The following is a 21143-nucleotide window of genomic DNA, read 5'->3' on the forward strand; positions in this document are numbered from 1 at the left end:
GGAGGTGTGAAGTGTTAATTCCAGGAAGGGTCAGGCCCTCAGTCACCATTTCGCTTCTCTCCATCAGCCATTAAATGTCTCCCCAAAGCACCAAGAAATCACCAGAAATAAACAAACAAAGTGAACAGAAGTGCAAAGAAAAATAAATGTGTATTTCATCTCATGAAGGTTAAATCTCTGGTATTTTTACTGAATGCAAATTTTCCATTCTGATGCTTTGAGGCTTAAATTAATGATCGTGATTATTTAATTTTCCTCCATTTCCCTTCCGATTGCAACTGTCGCTGTTGTTTTTAATATCACACGTACACAGATCTGCAGCTGCCACAGTCATTCATGTGAAGGTACACGCTGGATCACGCTCAACGCTTCAGTGTAAAAGTCTGGGCTACGTTGCTCTTCTGCAGTGCTAATGTAAAACCATGTGTGACTGTGTCATTCGGCTTTTAGCTATTCCCTTCGAAAACTACAGGTCATTCCCTTGACATCTGTCCCTATCAAATGTACATTGCACAAAGTCATGATTGAAATGTATAGAGGAAATTACACATTCACCAAAAATAAAATCAAATAATAATAATAAAAAAAAATCCAATTGCTATTTTACAAGAGAAAGTGTGTACCATTCAATACATACAAAATGTTTTAAAATTGTACATAAGTACCAAAGGCATTATGAGAGATTCTTTGGAGATGAAACGAAAGTGCAAAAAAGCCAAGGCAACAGAGCAAATGAAAGGAAGCAAAGCAGCAGCTGCCTTTGCTTTCTAGAGGACAACCAAACCCTCATGCTCACCTGAGCCCCAGATTTTACGAGCGGGATGCCAGGGCGAGCAGCCCCTACACTCGCCCCAAGGGCCAACAGCCTGTCCCGGTGTGAGTGTCACCTCTCACTCACCGCCAGGACAAACACATGACCCATTGGTAGCCTAGTCAAGGCCAAATGAGCCAGATGCTGTTATAAACCACAACAGCTTCAAGGGATCTCAGGGGAACGGCAACATACTCCAGCAATGGATGTACCTTTTGCTTAGAAACATAGTTGGGACTGAAGTGGCTCTTACAGCTGATAACTTTGGACCTAGAGATGAATTTTGGGCCAATGCAAAAATCTGATTACTACTTTTTCAATGGCATCCAGCAGTATTTAGCTGGAAAAATTAGTTCTTCATGCCTTTGTTTATTTAGATTAAACACTGAAGGATAAGTTCTATCCCATATACATCTTCTAGCTGTAAAAATATGGGCGAAATTAAATCCTAGAGGATGATTCATTTGATGACATTGGTGACAGATATCTCTGTATAGGGGCAATTGGAGTCTGCGGGCTGACCTGCTTGGATAAAATGAGGTTTATTGATTACAACTTTGTCCTTTCTTTCATAACTCTAAGATCAAAAATGGGCTTTTGATGACTCTTTTTACTAATGTCTCTTAACTGGGGCTTTTTTAAATACGTAGGCAAAGGCAAGAGCAGGACCCGCAGTACTGCCCGGGCAGTAGCCTATACTGGGGCGATGCCGGGTTTGGGGGAGCCCAGCACCAGCGCCGCTGCTGTCGGAGTCCCCAAGCACAGCAGGCAAAGCCTTTGCCCTTGGCTCTCCGATGGTGGAGGACAACTCTGTGGCCACACAGCCTAGGAATGGGCTTTGTGGTTTGTACTTGGAATTGGCACTGGCTGCTATATTCTTTTGTTTGTTTCTTCAAAATTATCATTTAAAGCAACTGCATCACCCTGCTGCATGGGCTGTGCTGCCTTCAGAAGTGGGATTTCTCCTCGAGATGGCAGTTACAAACCAGATCCCTCTGCAAATCTGCCTTTTGGATAGAAATAACACATTGTTGAAATAGTCCTTTTTTGTTTGTTTTGACCACTCTCCCACCTCCAAAAAAAGGAACTTTTCCCTCCTGTGCATCCCAGATGCAGCTTTATCTGTTTTAAAGCATGTGTGTGCATGTGTTTGTATACCCCTGCACGTATAGCAATACGTATATGCGTGTATGCAAACAACACGCACACACTTTTGCAGCCAAAGTTGTGTTGTCCTTTTATCTTGCAGGTTAAGACAAAGATAAATGGTGAACTTCATTCAACCTGTACAGAATTTACAGTTCAGATGAATAGCAGTGAAGAATATATAGAAATACAGTAACTATTTAGTATTTTTGGGCTGAGTGTGATAGTTTTGTTCAGGTATTTTTAAAGTAACATCGCAGAGGCGATCTCACTTATTTTAGCTTCCTGATCAAATCTGTTTAAAGAAGCATTCGAATGCAGTATATCTCTTAACGAAGCAGGATCTTCATTTTTCCCTTTTCCCAGTTATGTTGAGTCACATCACAAACTAGGCAGGTAACGCTTTGTTTGGTATCTGTTCAACACACATACGCTTATTACATGGAGTGATACCTATCAGCATTTGGCATGTAATGTGCAATCTGTGTGCAGAATACGTGGATAGTGTGCCAAAGTGGCACTAAGCAAGATAAATTTCATAAATACAATGTCTATACTGGAGAAACAGGAATATAGTTTAGTGTGTGGAGCATTGCTGTATAAGAACAGTGGCACCCACCTATACGAATTACTGATAAAAGAATAAACCATTTATAAGAATAATTTATTGAATCTCCTAAAGCATTTGATATACCACGCAGGAACTGCAACTATGTTTAAAATCGGCTTGATTTAAAATAACAAAATCTGTGTTGTTTATCAGCTATATTTTGTTCTGCCTCAGTGTTCCTGAAAGTCTCAGGTTCTCTACCCTGTGTGTGAATTTTTTGAGATTAAGTGAAGAAACTTTAAATTTCAGTGTTTGGGTTTGGGTGGTGGGGAATAGTAGCCAACACAGAAGGGTCCTTATTCTGCCTGCTGGCAGGAGCATGGGATATCTTCAGCTCCAGGGAAGATGGTGGACCAGTGTGAATAACCAGGCAGGGCAGAAAATACCTGGCACCAGCTTTGATGACTTCCCCTCTGGTCATCAGCAAGGCTGAACATGGTATCTACAGAGATGCTCAAGGACTGAGCCCTCTATATCCAAAGCTGCAACAAATCCCTTTCATGAGCATCACTGCATACATGAAACACTGGGTCATGGCCACTGTGTTGGTCAGGTTTTAGTGATTACTGTGAAATGCTGCCTCTACTTTTAACGGGAGGTGCCCATGGCATGCTAAAATAAGGAGGCATTTTCTTGTCTTGGCTTGCAAGGCTTGTGCTGACCTTCTCTTGTGTGGAGTGGGAAGGAGAGAGCATCTCCCCAGGTCCACAGTCATCAGTATCAAATGGAGCTGAAATTCCAGGGGAGGCTTCACTTGCAGCAGGACATTCAGCCTTGGGTTCGGGCCAGAACCATCCAAACTGGAGATTTTGGGATGGCTTCTACCTGAAACCATTAATCCTGCCCTAAAATTATAGGCGTAGCTGCAGGTGAAATCTAGCCTGAGCTTGGCACTGAGTTTTGGAAAGCTCTGCCGTTAGCTCGAGTTTCTCAGAACTAGGCAAACAGATGCTGCTTGAACAATTCATCTGCAGCAATATTTACAGGAATTAGGAGAGGGCAAGATGCTTCCAGGTTCAGTGCCAGCTTTGGGAATAGCACAGCTTGGACCCGCTGCTTTCTGCTTCTCCCCATGATGGAGCCTGGCATGCAAAGCCACATGCGTGGACTGTTGAAGAGGACTGGGGTCTTGAAAGCAGCTCTTGCTTCAGGGAGAAAAAGCATCAACATTGTTAGTCTGTAAGTTCTTCTCCAAGTTGTTCAGCTTGACAAGAAAACTTGAACCGAACCCTCAAGGCATTGATTTCACCACGATCAGCTAAAGCCAAGGGGACAAACCCTTACAGGGTGCTGTACAGAGGGGCAAAGAGACGCCATCCCTGCGCTGAAAGGCTCCAGCAGAACAAACCAGGGATGTGTTGAGGCCACGGCGGCTCAATGAGGAAGCAAATAAATTGCCAAGAAAAAGCAAAACTGTCATGCTAACAAAACACGAAGGCTCTCTGGTGCTAGTGATGCCAGGCCAAAAGCAAGTCTCAGAGCAGAGTTCTGGCATTACATCTTCACTTGCATATAGTCTGGATGAGGAAGGTGAGGGTACGGGACCAGTGTCAAACCAGATTATGGCAGCAGTGCGAGGAGATACAAGAGACTGCAAACACCAGCAAGATGGGCAAACCCTGAAGGCCTCGTGACAGTCTGGTGTTACAGTGGGGAGAATGGTGGCAAATCATTTGTGGAGATATGAAGGTCACTCAGTGCCTCTCTGTAAGGAGAGCAAGAGATGCTTCCACAAGGAATGGATACGGCATAGCTGCAGGGTCCCCAAGAATCCCAAGGGCTGTAGACAAGGGTGGATGAAGTTTTCAAAGAAGGATTTCCAAAGTTTGGGAGTCACATTCCCCCCTGCCCCTCAAGCTGGGCTGCAGGCACAAAGGCACATGCACACCAGAACTGGATGCAGGCGAGAGAACCCAACGGGAATTAAAACAGACATATGGCAAGTCTGGGTTCCAATGGCATCTCCTAACTAAAGACCAGGCCTCCATCCTTGGTACTGCCTGCCTTGCTCTGCCTGCTCCTCCAAACCCTCCAAAAGGGGTACCTGGGATGCTCTTCTTCAGAGGCATCTCGAAGGAAAGGAGGTTGTCACACACAGCCAACACAATTCGTATTTTTTTCCTCCCCATGTACATGTTTCAAGAAACCACAGATACAAATGTGGTTTTTTCACCCCTTAGTTACAAGCAGTAGAAGTGGAGTTTGTGCATGCTGTATCCGAGGGATGGGCAACGATCAGTCGCAGCATGAAAGACACTTGGTATATCAGTGTTACCTACAGAAGCATCGCAGCACCCTATGTGATGGGTCACTGGGAGGGCAGCCTCTCCCCAGAATGATGCTTTTGGCAATGTTAAATCGTCAGGTACTACAGCAATCTGGGAGTGCAGATACAGCTGGAGCATATTGCTGTCTACTCATCTCAGGCTGCATGCAGTAGCAGGCAAAATTGAGAGTACAGTCAGTGAGATAGTCTGGAAAGCACATTCATAAGTTAAAAAGGACCCGGCTGCTCCTCCTGCAGCAGCCGCTCCTTGCTGCTACCTTAATTATAAGCGTGATTAATACTGTATCAAAACATGTGTAATCCCTCTCCCTCTAGACACTAATATAAGGCAAGCAGTACTGTGTCACTGGGGCATCAAACACTAAGATATACTAAAGAAGATTCCTATGCATTATTATTATCCTTATTATTAGAAAAAAAACCCCACCCTATTGTTATTGTTAAAAAAACAACGAACCCACACCCATGCTCTAAGCAGATTTTGCTCTGTGACGCAGAAAAAGTTGGGGTGTTTGTGTGCTGAGAGCAAGAGTTTGCTTTTACACCGCTGAACAGCAGTGACCCAGGCGGGGCTCGGAGGGGGCTGCTGACCCCTGTGCCACAGCCCTCCGCACCACAGTCTCAATGTTACTTGCAGGTGAAGGAGCTTTTGTATCTGATTTCCTTGTTTCTGGTTTACAAAAAGGAAGCTGATGAAAACAAAAGATGCTGACCCATGATGGAGAGCGGGTGAGAGGATGCAGGCATGTGGGCATGGGTCAGAGGACCACAGGCATGCTGAGATGAAAGGGATGGAGGCTCAGGGCTTGCTCAGCCAGAGGTGGATGGAGATGCTCACATGAGCGTGGATGGAGAAACAGAAATCCTTAGCCTGCTCCTGGGCTTTTAAACATTCCTGATAAATTACTCACTGCAAAGGGTCTTTATATGGGACTACTCCTGGGCAAATTCCTTCTGAATTTCAGTTTCTCTTTTAATACTTACATTTTGAGTTTTGCAATAATGTTGCTGTGACCATGGTGGTCTGAGGATAGAAGGGAAATGAGGTTTGCAGTAGCTCCCTCTTGAGAAAAATATGAGTAAATGTATTTTTCTTTTCTTTTAGGAAAGGGGAACATTTGTATCTGAGGTGATGCTCTGGCTTCCCAGGTAGATTATACAAACTTGTTCTAAAAATCCACATAATTTAAAATCTTAAAAATCAATTAAAAATGTAAAAAATATACCTATTTATCTCTAAATAGCAATGACCCTGCAGACTTTATTTGGATCTATTAAGCAGCATTTGAAACAAAATAAATTTTTAGAAAATCTGGTCTATCACAGTCTGTCTAAAGAAATATAATGGCTTTCTGAGCTGGACAACAGGTTTGTTTTCAGCGAGTTCCTTAACATTTTTGTTTTAAAAATTATTACTAAGAAAATGAGTCAACAAGGAAATTCACATACAAAATCTGCACTTGAGTAACATTAAAGTCCCTTCCCAAATATTGGGAAATTCGACTCATGGCTAGTGCTCTGTTCCTGTGTCTTGGGGTCACATTATGAAAGGCCACCTGCACAGAGATTGCAACACCTCCTCCAGCCATGTCTCCTGCTCCGAGACATGAACCTCTCAGGCAATTGCACAGGCAATTGGCATGCTTGAACATGAAGCACCCAAAAACTGACTGTGGCTTCAGGTCCCAGCCTCAGGGACTGCTCTGTCCTGCAGGTAGGGCCTTTTGCAGTATTTCTCTCCTGATCTAGACCCAGATTCTTGGGGGGAAGGGGAAAGGTAAATTCCAAAAGATTCTTGGAGACCAGATCCCAGGCTCTGGGTCAAGGCCACGGCTTCATATCCAGCACAGATGTGCCTCGAAACCAGGCTCTGTGCACACAACCACGCGTGGGCACGGGCATCTCCAGAGCGGTTTGGGATGGCCTGCTGGAAATTTGGCTTTCACCTCTTCTTCAGCTCTTCTTGGTCTCATCTGTCCACACTTGGCATTTTCTAAAACTTGTTTCTGTCCTCCAAAAAACATAGGACCAGACTTGGGAGGAACAGGGGAGGAAGGACCAGCCCAAGAGAGGCTCAGCAGAGGGACAAAGTTTGCCTGTTCCCCCTTCTAAAGGTCTTTATTGTTGGGACTGCCTTATCAGCAAATCAAACTCAATTCATTTTCTTTTAATCTAGTGGTTTAGACGTCTTGTGGGAGATTACCACCAGGAGTGTGTGATAAAGGCATGGGGGAACTGTGTGTTTGAAAGTGAAGACCTTGCAGGGAGTTATCGGACTATGATTTAGGACAGGAATGAAATTATTTATGTCAACAAGCAACAAGAAGGCTCTGTTATCATTTACACAGGCATACATCATTTTTATGGAAATAAGAAGCATTACTCCGAGTTAATTCTGGTGCAAGTTACCCACAAAATCCAGGTCTTCTTGAATAGATGAATGAGACGTGATGATTTATAGCATGGTTGTGGATGGAGGCATGTGTCAGAATTTCTTTCAAATGATGCCACAGATAAAGGCGGAATATTTCTTACACCTTCCCAAGAAAATTCTATGAGAAATTTGCAGCAGCAAGACACAATCTGTGCTGGATGTACATAAACCCAGTTTTCTGTAATCAATGACTGTGGGACAAGCCCAAAACCTTTTAAAGCTACAAGTCAGCTTTACAAGCTGATACAGTAACTTGAAGAGGGAAACCACAATCCTTCTCGTGTAGTCCCTAAAGGAGGTGGAAGACCACTAGCTTTCCCCTGCAGACATCCCAGTGGACACAGTGGAGCTGCACCACCTCGGGACATACTGGCACTATCTCCTTTCAAGGGTGTAACATCAGCTGGGCAGGAGAAAGGGACTTTGCATGAAGAACTAGGAAATGGATGTTCAAAATAGAGCCAATAGAGTTTCAAAATTAGGAAATGATGGAAATTACATGCTGCAAAAATTGTGCCATGAAGTTCTGTTGACTTTGCCTACTGTCTTAAAGACGAGTCATGCACCTGTGCTGCAATAGGACCATATGACATCATCCTCATCCTCATCTGGATTTCCTGACTTTATTTCTGTGCCAAATTTCCAGCAGGCCTCGAAAAATAATTGCAAACAAATAGGGTAATAAATCTTTGTTATCTCTGACTTGGACAAAACTTGCAATGAGCAGCTGGCTGGAAAAATGTTGACTTTTGCCTCACCCAATGTAATTTCCATTCCTGTGGTCACGAGAAAACACTTGCCACCAAGCCTGAGCTGGGAGCTGCTGACATTTCTTGCCCTACCAGAAAACTTCTCATTCTGCAGCACGCCTGGGCAAAATTGCACCATCTGCAGCCATTTTGCATTCAAGGTGTAAAGGCATTGCTAGGTTCACTTTGCACAAAGAAATGTGGAGCCAAAAGGCATTCGTTTGTGAGCACAAACAGAGAGGGAAACATTGTAGGAGGTAACAAAAAAATGGATCAAATGGGAAAGAAAGGAACTAGCATGGCTGGAAGCCTAAGTTCCCTGTAAGAAAAATGTTTTCTCTTCCTGAATGTTGAAAAATGGCAGGAAAAAAATTGCAGAGCCTTTCTCCACTCCCAATCCCATGAGAAGATGAGCATGTTGGTCCTGAGCACTAGCAAAAGGATGGTTTTATTGCCTGTCTGCAAGCTGTCAGACTGCACCCACATCTTCCCTAAGGCCAGCATAGTCCTGGGCCTCCACTGCTTGCTGCCTCTGGTCAGGCAAACAGGAGGAGAGAAAAAGGCTGTGATTCTCCCTTCACCCCAAGCAAGCCAATGTCCAGCCTCTCAAAGGCCACGCAGAAATGAAGTTGTCACCTAAATATCCTTAGCAGGCTCTTGATATGACACATGGAAAATGTGGAGAGATGGGGTTTGCAATCACAGGCACAGCCCCAGCAGAAAACACACACGGGATTTGGGCTGTAGATGGGTGGGAGGGTTCAGAGGCACAATGCTGGCCATGGTGTCCCAGCCCGGGAGATGGATCCCAAATACAACCTTTCCTGGTCCACCCCCTTGCAAAAAAAATCCACCAACCTATCCAAGGATCACTTAGTGACTTTGTTTTGGTCCCAAAAGAAACTTTGAGCAAGACTTTTCCCCTCGCCTTCCCCCCACTGAATGCACTGTGAGGTTCCCAGTAATGACACAATGATCTTTCCAAGAGAAAGTACTTTAACAACAAAATGGGGCAGACTGGGATTGGCACAACTTGCGGGCAAGCACAGCTAAGAGGCGTCTGAAAGACCATGAAGAAATGAAGAAGCACCTCTTAACTCAGCTTGAGGGATCCAAACAAAACCACAGGATGTCCCGAGAACATGGGTGTGAGATTCTTGGCAGGGCAGAAGAAGAAAGGGAAGATTTTTCACGGGGCATGGTGTGTGCGAAAGTGTTCAGGCACAATGCAAACTGTAAGAAAATTGCCCACTCTGACCAACAGAGCTTGAAAAGGACGGAGCTCAGCACTTAACTCACAGCTGCACAGGGACCACAGCATCTTGCATATCCACCCTCTCCCTTTGCCTGGTGGCTGTACCTCCACAACAGCACTGCTGGCCACAGGAACGGCTTCACACCGTGGCAGCCCTCCAGAGGGGTTGCCTTTGGTTTGCCTTTGCTTCCAAAGCACCTCCAGGTCCATTGTCAATGGGAGGAGAGATACTTAAATATAATACATGGTTTAAAAAATAAAATTCCAGCCCCATAGCCTCTTGTCCTCCTTCTCTGTCTCATTTATGTGCCCTCTGGGCTGTCTATCTTCTTGCACTCAAGCTCCTGTTTCTGAGTTTCCCAGTTTCCCAAGATGGGCTGATTTCCAAACCATTCTGGTTCAAAGCAGTATCCTAACCTGTCCCACACTGAGGCCATGCCTTCTTTTCATGCAAATATTCCAACCACCATCCCTTCCCTCCAGGGGCCTAGGCAATGTTTCCATGTATTATATTGGAATTATGCCACCTTCCTGACAGTTAATGAGGAACAGCCTCCCTCCCATAATTACACGTGACCTGAAATCTAAGCCAGAGACAGACACGTGTTCATTCTGCGACTCCAAAATACCTAAAGGTGTAATCACCAGTGCCAGGACGTGGCGAATCCTGCTTAACACTTGTCAGCCACCAGTTACTGTGATCTCCAAGAGCCCTGGCTGGGTGATTTACTCCTACCTTGCACTTCTGAAGATTCCCAAGAAATGCAAATTGCCTACCCTGCACCACGAAATAATTTCACCTAATGATCTTAGAAAGAGAGTATGAAAGAAACCTGGACTTCATGGCTCCAGTTCGCTCAGCACTGTGACCTCTTCCACAAATGCAGGTTCGGACCTGCTTGTTCCCCACCCCCCAGAGTAAGCTGCAAGAAAGTATCTGCCAGCTAAGGATGTCCCAGAAGGAGGAAAACCTTAGCTGTCAATCTCCGTGAGAAGTTCGATGCATGGACAGCTGGAGCAGGCAGCTGCCAGCGCTCGGACGTGGCTTGGTGGCTGCAAGAAGGCATCACTGCCTGGGGGCTGACCAGCCCATGTCACTGAAGGGTCCCTCGCCCGTGGCCGACCTGGGAGGAGGACCGCAGGGCGTGCAGAGGTCAGAATCGGTGTCTGATTCCCCTTCTGCAATGTAGGGTCTGATTTTGGCCACGGCTGCATAGCAACCGTTGTTAAGGATGTCCAAATTCTCTTTGGACTGGGAGATGCTAAAGCCACTGAAAGAGCGCTCCAGTTCCTCATGGTCTACCGAGGGGATGGAGATGGACGTGTCGCTGTCTCTCATGGCACTCTCGTGGTGTTTGGTTGTAATGTCTTCGTTCCTCAGGTACTCTGCGCTCGCCCTGTGCCCGCTGCTGTACGCTGACAAGGAGCGCTCGTGGGAGGGCGGAGGTGGGATGCGGACCAGCGAGCCAGGGTCTCCAACGGGCGAGGAGCCATGGCTTTGCCGCTGGTAGACCTGCTGCTGGCACGACGTCGAGGGCGGGCATGTGTTGGTTGGGGCTGGCGGAGCAGAGAAGTTCTTCTGACCCATGGAGCTGGTGGACCTGATGATCTTGATGATGCAGCCGTTCTTGTCAATGTGCTCCCTGCTGTCTTCAGGACTGTGGTAGGGAGGTGCTGGGTCTGGTTCTTTGGACCCAAAATAAGCCTCTGTCTCTGTCGGTGGGATGCCCATCCGCTGCATGTAAATGTTCACCAGGAAGTCCAGCTTCTTCTCCATCGACTGAACCTGCAAAACACCACAGTTCCAGTGCTACATGTGGGTTGATGCACATTAACATCCCAAGTACAAGCAACTTCCAACCCATCTAGGCACGCGTGTGGGGCTGGGCACCATAGATGACCTCTGCCTACACTGACCTACACCAAACTGAAACTTCTAGTTAATATCTAATTGTCCTGTTCTGAAGCATTTAATTCTCCACCTTGTTACAGGGTTTTCCTTAAGCTCCTATAATCTTTTCAACAGGCAACAAATTCCAGGAAAGCCCGAGCACACTCGCATCCTTTCAGCTCCTTACTGCATCTGGCACTTGCCTGGGCTCAGATGGCCATGGGGATTTCTGAGCCTTATCCTCTAGGAACATTTTCATCTTCAGCAAGGCCAGCAGCTATAGCAGACAGGCTCATGGACTCGTTTGAAACATGCCTAGTGTGGTGGCAAAGAAACCAATGTGCCATTTTCAAAAATAACATCGACTTTTGGTCAGCTCACTAAAATTGAAAGACTACATGTCACAGGCTCCTAAGTGCCTGTTTTGAAAGTAGTACTTAGGTTTCTAAGACATTTAGCACCCTTTTATAACATCCACCTTGTTTATTTTTCAAAATATTCTTAGCTTTTACTTTTTTTTCTAAATGGTAATGTCCCACTGGGGAAAAATAAGGCAAGAAAAAAACAACGCAACTCATGCAACACCCTCTGCTAAGAACCCCCGTCCTGACCCAACATACCTGCTTTTCAACTTTCCCTAGCCTGCCCATCATGCTGGGGTCTTCAGGCAGCTCTCCCTCCGCTGGCCCTTTGGTCCGATCCTTGTCGGTCATAGAGGATCCTCTCCCAACGATCTGGTCAACTCTACCGGGATCAGAAAATCCCCCCGCCCCAGGAAAAGGACCTGGAGTCAGTTGGAGGCAGCAGGCAAGGAGGGCTCCACTTGTCGCGCCTCCGTGGGACAAAGCAACAGCCTCTTTCCCAACTAACACTCCAAATTACTCACAGACACGCAGTGGCACTGAAGTGTTAATTCAGATGCAAAATTCAGAGCAGTATTAGCAGAGTTTGAAATCATCCATTTCTGTTTATACAGATAAAACCTGGCACATTATGCACAGTAAATTTACCCACTGCAAAGAATTTCATTAACTGGCTTTCTTCCAAATCAATTAGCTTCTTATTTGTACTGAGAAATTATTATTTTGCAGGAAGATCAAGTTTTCTGTCTAGCATATGTCAATGGGATTTTTTTCAGTCTTTGCAGCAGTTTCCTCTCCTCAATGCAAATGTAAGTGTGTAATTCTCCGGTCCATGAAAATGAGCCACTTGTCCTAAGATCCAGACAAGCAGGTGTACATATATAAACTAACTGTTTAGTGGAATTACATCAAGGCTGAATTTGGTCATAACTCACCAAACATTACTAAATTGTCTTTATCAAAATGCTAATGCGATTCACACCTGTGTCATTAGATGTTTTCTCTTAGCAGGGCCCCAAGCGCATAATAGCAGAGGACACTCCTGCCAAATCAGCAGCTAAAGCTACTGGGCATGTTGTTTGCTACTAACTTCTTTACACACGTTACATTTGCAACTCCTCGTTCCCAGTATAGAAATACCTGGATTGATGTATAGCTCTGTATGCCTAGGAAGGAGGGCAGAGCCAGTCTGGAAGCTGGAAGTCAATTTTATTTGAGGCATCAAATATAAATTTGCTAGAGAGTAAGCACCAGAGCTTCTTGATCCCTCAAACATCAGGGAGCAACTCGGTTTTGGAACAGTTTCTTAATGGCAGCCCCGTTTATAACCTCATTCTACATCAGGCAAATTTTACTCTTGCATAATGCACCAAACGTCAGGGTGGCGGGGGAAAAGAAGGGTTAATTAATCTGACTGAAACCAAGTTGAGGTATCTTGAGCGGAAAACTCAAAATGCTTCTTACGCAGTTCTGCTGTGTGGGCCATGGGTCCATGCACCAGGAGGAAGAAATGGAAGGAGCTGAACACAGACAGACAGGGGAAAATGAACAAACAAAAACCAAGGAAAAGAATGAGACGGGAGGCTATTTCCAACACAAGAGCTATCTGTTCTCTTTACGTTTGACAGGGACTTAGTACATATGTTGGCTGTTGACATTAAGGGACAGATATCAGTGGCTCCCTTAGCTTATATTAGAGCAACAGCAGTTTACAGCACCACAAGATCTGGCTCAAAGAGATGAAGTGGATAAGCACATCACACCAAAGACACAAAATATAAGCCAGCAATTATTTTAGAGTTTATCTTTGATCCCAGAAGATACTTCATTTGGGCAGGGATGTGGCAGAATACCGTTCTGTTTAAAAAGTCACGTTTGATCCTTTGCTTAGCAATATAAGCGCAGGAGTACAAGGAGCACCAAGTGCTGCAATTACAAGTGTGAGGAATACGCATGCCTTATTTCTCTCTTGTAATGGGAGAAGGAAAGTACTGACATGTACAGGCACTCCCCACAAGGGATGTAATTACTGACAGGACATACAGCACAAGAAATCCTATGACAACGTTGTTATTACCATGTAAGCAAAGAGGTATTAAATTGGATACCTCGGGCTACCTTGGTTTGGAATCACAAGTCAAGGCGCAGTACAGCCACTGTACGAACTCCTCTCCTGTATGCACAAGCAAGTAGACTAGTAAAACAATGAACATGCGTTTAAAGAGGCCCGAAGTCTAAACGCTACTGAATACTGTGGAAGGCCAAGAACAACCCGGGTGCTCTGTCCTCAGGTCCCAGCTAGCACAGCACTAACACTGAGATGTGCCCGCTAACAGAAATGAGATGTCCTTCAACAGCTGCTGAGTAGAGCAGGGAGGCAGGACAGACTGTAACACAGAGAGGGAAACTGAATGTTGCCATGCTATGGTGTATTGTGATAGCAGAGAGAGTCTGGTGCAACCCTATTTCTAATCTTGCAGGAGTTGAGGGAGGACTTCTGCTGTCTTCCTTGTCCTTAAGAGAAGAGCCATCCAGTAAGTGAACCTCACATAACCCATGTGAAGCAGAGAAGGCCAGCTGGCGCTTCACAGATGGAGTGATCACTAGCATCATATAGAAGAGAAATGACTTCTTCCATCATCTTCAGGCTGGAAACAACGTGCCTGTAGACCTGCTGTGATTTAAAAGCAGGACTGAGGCCCTCCACAGAGCTCACCCATAAAGCATTGAGAAGCCCATGCCCACGTACCATTGATACCAGAGCCCAGGAGAATTCCTGCTTGATCCACTCCCTCATGTCCATAACATAGTCTTGACTGCTGAGGTGGTAATCTTCCACAGCTCTGAGAAGCCAGGGAGGCAGATCTCGCCGTGCAGGCAGGGTCTGCACGGAGGACAGTGTGGTGGGCAGCTGTGGGCCACCGACTTCAGTGCACAGAGGGGAGAAGGTGGTGAACCAAGTCCTTCTCTCTTGATGGGAGAAACCAGGCTCAAGATCTCTCACCCCTTTTCTTCCCTTGGGAGAAGCATGCTCCTACCCTCAGCAAAGATTTCATTTGTGCCTTATCTGATAGAAGAGGAATTCCCTCACGAGCTCCCAACCCACCTGTGCCTGACTGAGCACTGCAAAGCTGTTATAAAAGAGTTTGAGGGTTTGTTCTGATTGGGCAACAAAGCTCAAGAGATGAAGAAGACAGAACAGAGAACATGTTCCACTTCTGCTTGCAGAAGTGGACAGCCTATGTTCCTAATGCGTGACAAAGGACCATGAATCTTCTGAGATGCCAAACCCCACTTCTGCACTACACCCCGTGGGAGCCTTACGTGTTCCTGACACTTATTTTGGCTGTGTCAAATACACATGTGCAGAGGGAAAAGTTCAGCTGAGGCTTTGGAAGAGTCAGCCCTGTGTTTTCCCCTGCGTGGCAGAAGAGGATTCAGAGATTTCTAAGGATGTGTGACAAACTGTGCCATCTGCTGTCCTTGATAGGCTCTGCTGGGTCTTAGTTTGAGAGGGAGAGAGAAAGGGGGTTGCTCTTTAAAGTGAACTTTGATATCTTTCCTTCTTTCTAATGATACAAAAAAAATGTAGTCTTGCATCAGCCACAGTGCAGGTTTTCTCATGCTTCATTATGCTTCATGCTAACAGTGCATGCAAAGAGGTGTAATATGTCACCCTCGGGCCAGAAGCAGACATCAAAAGGTCAAACGGCTCAAATGAGATAAAAATGAAGTGTTTGGGAATATATATTTGATTCTTTTCTTTTTTTTTCTTTATCTCTTATAATTTTGTGTACACAATCCAGGCATTGAAGCCAAACCCCCTTCATCCATGTCACAGGACTGGCTACTTACCTCCTCATTTGGCAACAAAGTTTGCTCTAGACATATTTTGACCAGTATCTGTTGTCTAAAAATTACAGCTGAGGTCGCACCTGGTTTTATGTTAAATCAGCTGATCAAGAGAATTTAATCCAAATTGTCTGTGTATACAGCGTGGAGCAAACACCTTCAGCCAAACCACAGCCGTGGACATCCAGTGGTAACCAGCTGTCTTTGCTGGGAGCTACTTGCAGAAACCTTTTGGCTGAACTGACCCTTGTCACTAGCGTACCACAAGGCAACCCACGGGGTCGAGAAAGCTCATGGGACATCACTTGGTGTGGTTTCTCTGGCTAAAACAGGGGCGTGCAGGCTGAAAAGGAGAGGCTGGTGCAACCCACGGGGACCCCACAGCACGTGTCCCCATGGCATGGACCCACGTGGCGCTGAGACGATGGAAGCCGTGGCAGCAGCACAGCCTGACCTGGAGTTTCTGGATTTGGGCTTGGGGCTGCTCAGAGCTCTGGTCCCCATCCATCGGGCACCTCCAAAGTCCCACCGGTGTCTGTGGGAGGATGCAACTGCCAAAAATTCAGCACACCATAAGCCTGCCCATGGGTGGGAGCAGAGATTTCAGCAGCCTTCTGTACTCTGCTGCTTTCTGCAGCCTCTCAGTCACAGCTTGATAAAGAAGAAATGAGAAAATTCATTTTAAAAGGGAGCAATTATTTTTAAAAGTCTTAATGTCCCAGGAGTCTAGTGGGCATGTGCGAACAGATTTTTAATCTGGCCATCAGTATTAGAAACTGCAAAAACAGGGGAGAGAGAAGTCATTAACATTAAGCTGATATAGCAATAGACTCGGATTGAATACAATGTCTGTCCTAATTTGAGGCTTCCTCCCCCAGAATTACATTAAATCCTTGCCTCCAGTGAAGGCTTCTTGCACATAGGTTAAATGCAATAAAAACCACTTGAATATGTATTTTTATTTTAAAATCAAAATGTTTCTGCAGATAAGAAAGTTATTTCATGTTTAAAGACTAGATTTGGGCCTCATCATTTGGCCGGGAGGAGAAATGAGAGAAATGCTTTTCTGAGAGCAACTTTTTTTCCAAGCACAAAGCTTGAGGCTTCTGGAAAATTCTTTAATTTTTTTTTTTAATCTATGAGCTAGCTGAGTGGGAAAAGGTAAGCTTTCAATATTCCTTTTACTCACATTCCTCTAGCGAAGATTACTCAGAGCAGCTTAAATAAAAATCAAGAGATTTGTTATGTATTAGCTCTTAGGGAGGGCAAGTATATTTAGAAAAAAAGATATTTGAGGCTAAGCTTGCTGCATTTAAAAATCACCTACTATTTGTGCACAGAAAATGACGTTCTGGCAAATATTTGTACCTGCCTCAGGCTCCAGTGGTCTCAATACAAGGTGAAAATACAGCTCAGCTCATGGCCCTGCTGCCCAGACCTCAGAATGCCCTAAAATTCTGAATATATCTCTCATGGCATCAGCTTCAGGAACAGTTTTACCTAAGGCAAGAACTTAGTAAGGGCAATCAGAAAAATCTTGCTGCACGCCCGAGGGCTGGTTTGACGCCTGCTCTTCTTTTCGCTTGCAAAATCAGGATTTTATTTTTTTTTAATATGAGTCCCGTGGGTGTAACATTTTAGCACAGTTTTTTTCCTCCCTGGTCAGTACAGTTGCATCAGCCAGACAAAGAGATCACTGTGTTCATCGAATGTGAAACACTTCATTCTTACTTTGCCCGCTGAAGTAAACTCCTTTCAAAGAGCTGCAGAGGCTCCTTTGCTTCTGTGTGGAGTGTTTAACCTTTCAGAAAGCAGGTTGTTCAGTTTCTATTGGCTTTGTGGGTAAATATTTCACCTTTTACATAGATACAATTAGATAGATAGATTCAAAAAGATACAGTTTTGCTTTCTAACACCTAGAAGAAGATTGAAAATAGAAAATACACTAGTTGAAGAGACTGATGGTTACTGATGACTGTATGAATGTCCTTTTTTTTTTTTTTCCTTTGGCTTGCCTAGTGTGAAAGCTCATTACTGAAAGTAAATCAGAGCATATCCAGAGTAGCAAGCCCTTCTGAGTCATGATTTAGCAAGCTGCACTGCTAGGTGATAAATGCCGTCATATAACTGGAATGAAAGGGGTTTGACATTAAGCAAATGAAAAATCCAGAGAAAGCGGCATTTTGGTGAATCCTAACCTAGGCGAGTATTGGGGAGATTCTTTGGAAGAATACATGGGTCCTTTGGTTGGATACTTCTTATGCCGGGGAGTTGAAGGGGGTGGGGGACCCACAATCATATCTATCCTGGCAAAGTAAATAAGAAAAAAGACACCAGCAAAATGCATAATGAAGCAACACATAGAGAAAAGTTGGTCAGAAAAGTTGCAGAAAGAAACAACTGAAAAACAGAACGACAGAGAAAGAAAGAGAGAGAGAATTTGAAAATATATTCTGCTGGAAACAGAAAGCTCTCTCCTACCACCTGGTTGTCGGTGAAAGCCAGAGCCTTACCCACCTTGGAGTAAGATTTGGAGATTTCAGCACCACTGAAACATCATTAGGAGGCCCCCCCCACCCCAGATATAATAGGCAACATGCTTTACCCTCTGGAATATATTTGCATATGTGTAGCAATATCCCATTGAGGCAGTTAGATACGAAACAACATAGATTCATTCTCCTTCCAGTTCCAGTGCTAGATAACACATCCTCTGCTAGTTCAGAAAAACATGAGCCATTGGGAGTCGGCGAGATACGCTGCAGGACTGTATAGCTCAATGAATGGGAGACATCCATGGTTGGCAAGGTGTCAGGATGAGACACGAGACAGTGTGAACACAACACTGAAAAGAGCACATTACAGACACAGTGACAAAGGCATTAATGATTAAAGACGAAAGTGCATGTAAACACTCCAGAAATTTGCTTGAATGCAGCTTTAATCCACCAAAGCCCTGGCTACGGGAGGTCACAGCCAGCCCTGCCGAGCTGAGCTGGCAGGGAGAACACAGTGCTTTGATTGCTGAAGGAAAGGGAAATAAAAATATCTGCTCCCCAACACGCCCCGTGACAACCTCCCTGGGCTCCACCGTATGGGTGCACTGTGCGTCTAGCATCAGTTGGTCATGCCCAGCATTGGCCACGGCCACCCCAGGCACACACCTCATCTACAGGGTGCCCCTTCCAGTTGTACTGGGCAGTTGATCAGCCATGGGACCTCCTGGTGCCCATCTGGCTATGATGAGGAGTGCTTCAAAGGATGGCCCCGCAGGGCTCTGCTCCATCGCTGATCTCCTGCTAGGTGGGGACAGTGAAACCAGTGAAGCCGCCTGGTAGCCCAAGATCCCAAATCCAGGTACTTCACACTTTTGAAACAGCTCCTGGTCCTCCTGGCCTCCCTACAATGGGGTAGATGGCAGCCCTAGCCTATCCAGCCTCAGCAGCCTCAGCCTTGCAGTCCCACAGGTACAACTAAGAGGAGAATTCAGTTTGGTCTTTGAAAGCTGTAACTCCGTACCTCCCCCCCAGCAAAAAAAACCAACCCAAAACATCCAACCAAACTACTCTGTCACTGCAGCACATCACCTTGAAGGACTGGCAATGGGAAACTTGGGTGGACGGTGAGGCAATCTGCTACACCGGCTTGGGGTGCTGGAAACTTGGGTGTCCCACCTGGAGCCAGTGGTGATGCCAACCCCAATGGCTCACCACCCACTGCGGAGGCAGCCCGGAGCTCATTTCAGGTTATTAAAATTAGGAAATATCAATCCCCTCCTCCTCCTCCTCTCCCCCCTCCAGATTCAGCTACGTGTCTTGGATCTATAATCACTGCATTCATACTGAACGGGGGTGAGAGGCTCAAAGAGAGGAAATTCTCCGGGATATTTTAGTCTCCATCACAAGGGAGAATTTACCTTCTGGGAAACACACTGCGTGCAGCAACGCTGAGAGCGCTACCTCTGCTGCTGGAACATCAAAAATAGCAGACTTAAAATGTCTCTGAGAGATTAATGGCAGAAAAGAGATTCCTCTTTTTCCTAAGACAATGCTCCTATTTCATTCCTGGGATTCATATTAGCTGTTTGCATACCCAAACACTTTTTTTTTTTTTGGCACATTTGCTGCCTCTGTCAGGGACCTAGAAAAGTTTGAAATGAAAGGAAAACTTCCCCAGTGGATTCCAGAGGAAGCTGGGCTGCCACAGCCATCAAGGGCAATAATTTTGTTCTCCCAGTGTAAAATAAAATAATGTATTATTTTGACTGGAGGTAGCCTACGGCCAAGCCCCGCCTCCATTCTGGGTGTCCTTCAAGCTCAGCAGAACTGGGGCTACTTGTGCTGAGCCGACACAGCCGGGGGGGTGTTGGGGGTCTGGGGTCTCCTTTTCATCGTGGGACATCAGGGCTGAGGGAAGAGTGGTCAAATAAAAAAGTTTAGCTCAGATCCTCTCTTCAGGGGACAAAATCTGGTTTTGGTGGGTTTTTTTTTTCAGGAGAAAATTAAATTTTAAATGCTTTTCTCAGTTCCATTTGTCCCTTTTCCACTTTCTTCCCCTATGGAAACTAACTGCTCCTAAAGTTTGAGCACAGAAGCTGAAACACAGCTCAGCTCAACCATGCCTGTGGTGGTGGGCTTGGAAGAGAAATCCCCATCTGCACATATTTTCAGCAGGCTGTGCCATCCGAGGAAGGATGCCAACCAAAGCAGCTGAGCATCCCAACGGCAGGAGGAAGCTGCTGCCTCCTCTCTGCTCCCTCTACCCACAGCAGCAGGGTCACAACCAGCACACCACATTTGAATTTGTGTCACTCCCGAATTAGCCACATCAGCCTTAAGACTGGGGCACTAGACCTTTGTTATCCCACAAGAATGACCACAGAGGTCCACACCTGCCTTTCCCATGGGATATTCTATAATGATGGGAACTCCCCAAGTAAAGTAGGAGGATGAGCCGTGATTTTTGTGTGTATGTCCTGGGGTGGGCACTGAGGCAATTTTAGTGGCATAACCACCGTTTGCAGTCCCTGTCCTGCTCATCCCTGTGGGTTCCAGCCACAAGCACTGATGTTTTCCTTGAGGCTTTTCTCTTAGGAAGAAAAAGAATAAGTTGTAGCTGCAAAGGAAAGTGTCTCCTGGCAACACCTCCACAATGAACAAAAAGCAGTGAAAAAATGAAGCAAAGAGAGGGGTTTCTTGCCTGGCCTGAAGGTTTTTAATCCGGGAGAGCATGTCCAGGTGGCCAGCTGAATACTGCTCGATGACATCCATCACATCATAGGGCCGAAGGCTCTCCTTAAACTTGCGCTTGGAGACGAGAAACCTCATAATGCTGCAGGAGACGGAGAGGAAAGGCAACATATAGTCCCTGGACTGCAGCCTGACCTGCTTAGTGGTGGATAAAAAACACAACGGGGAGCTGCTTTGGAAGGAAAATGGAATAAATCCCAGCGCTGTGGGTCTGGGAGAGGATGCGGCACTAGGAGAGGGGAAGGGGCTTATGGGGGCTCATGGCTGAAGCCCTGTCTGAGATGGGGGGGGTCCTCGGTGCCCCCTGGACTGTCAGCTGTGTGAGTGTCCTCTCTACACCACTTTTATACATGTCAGCATTAATTCTCAAAGCTGGCGAGAATGATCATTTGGATGCATCCCTGCAGGGATTTTCCTGTTTCTCCACTTATTCCTTCCCTCAGCAAAAATTCTGGCAGAATTTTCTGTAAAGCAGGGCAGGCCACCCAGGGGAAAAA

General features: G+C 45.7%; 1 protein-coding gene across 6 annotated transcripts in view; it reads right to left on the bottom strand.

Moving 5' to 3' along the window:
- Positions 1-131: 131 nt before the first annotated feature.
- The window catches only part of KCNQ2 (potassium voltage-gated channel subfamily Q member 2), a 90190-nt gene continuing 69178 nt past the window's right edge, over positions 132-21143 (bottom strand). For 4 of the 6 annotated variants that reach the window (XM_080404010.1, XM_080404012.1, XM_080404011.1 and 1 more), the window contains 3 exons: positions 20597-20728; positions 11804-11927; positions 132-11078 (listed from right to left, as the gene is read on the bottom strand). In XM_080404010.1, the coding sequence (XP_080260136.1) occupies positions 10359-11078; positions 11804-11927; positions 20597-20728 (976 nt within the window). In that variant the 3' untranslated portion in view covers positions 132-10358. Of the gene's footprint in view, positions 11079-11803; positions 11928-13653; positions 20729-21143 lie in introns of those variants that run through there. The other 2 variants (XM_080404013.1, XR_013930700.1) reach the window with 2 other exon arrangements.

The sequence above is a fragment of the Falco punctatus genome, assembly GCF_963210335.1.
Source record: "Falco punctatus genome assembly, chromosome: 10".
Taxonomy (NCBI): domain Eukaryota; kingdom Metazoa; phylum Chordata; class Aves; order Falconiformes; family Falconidae; genus Falco; species Falco punctatus.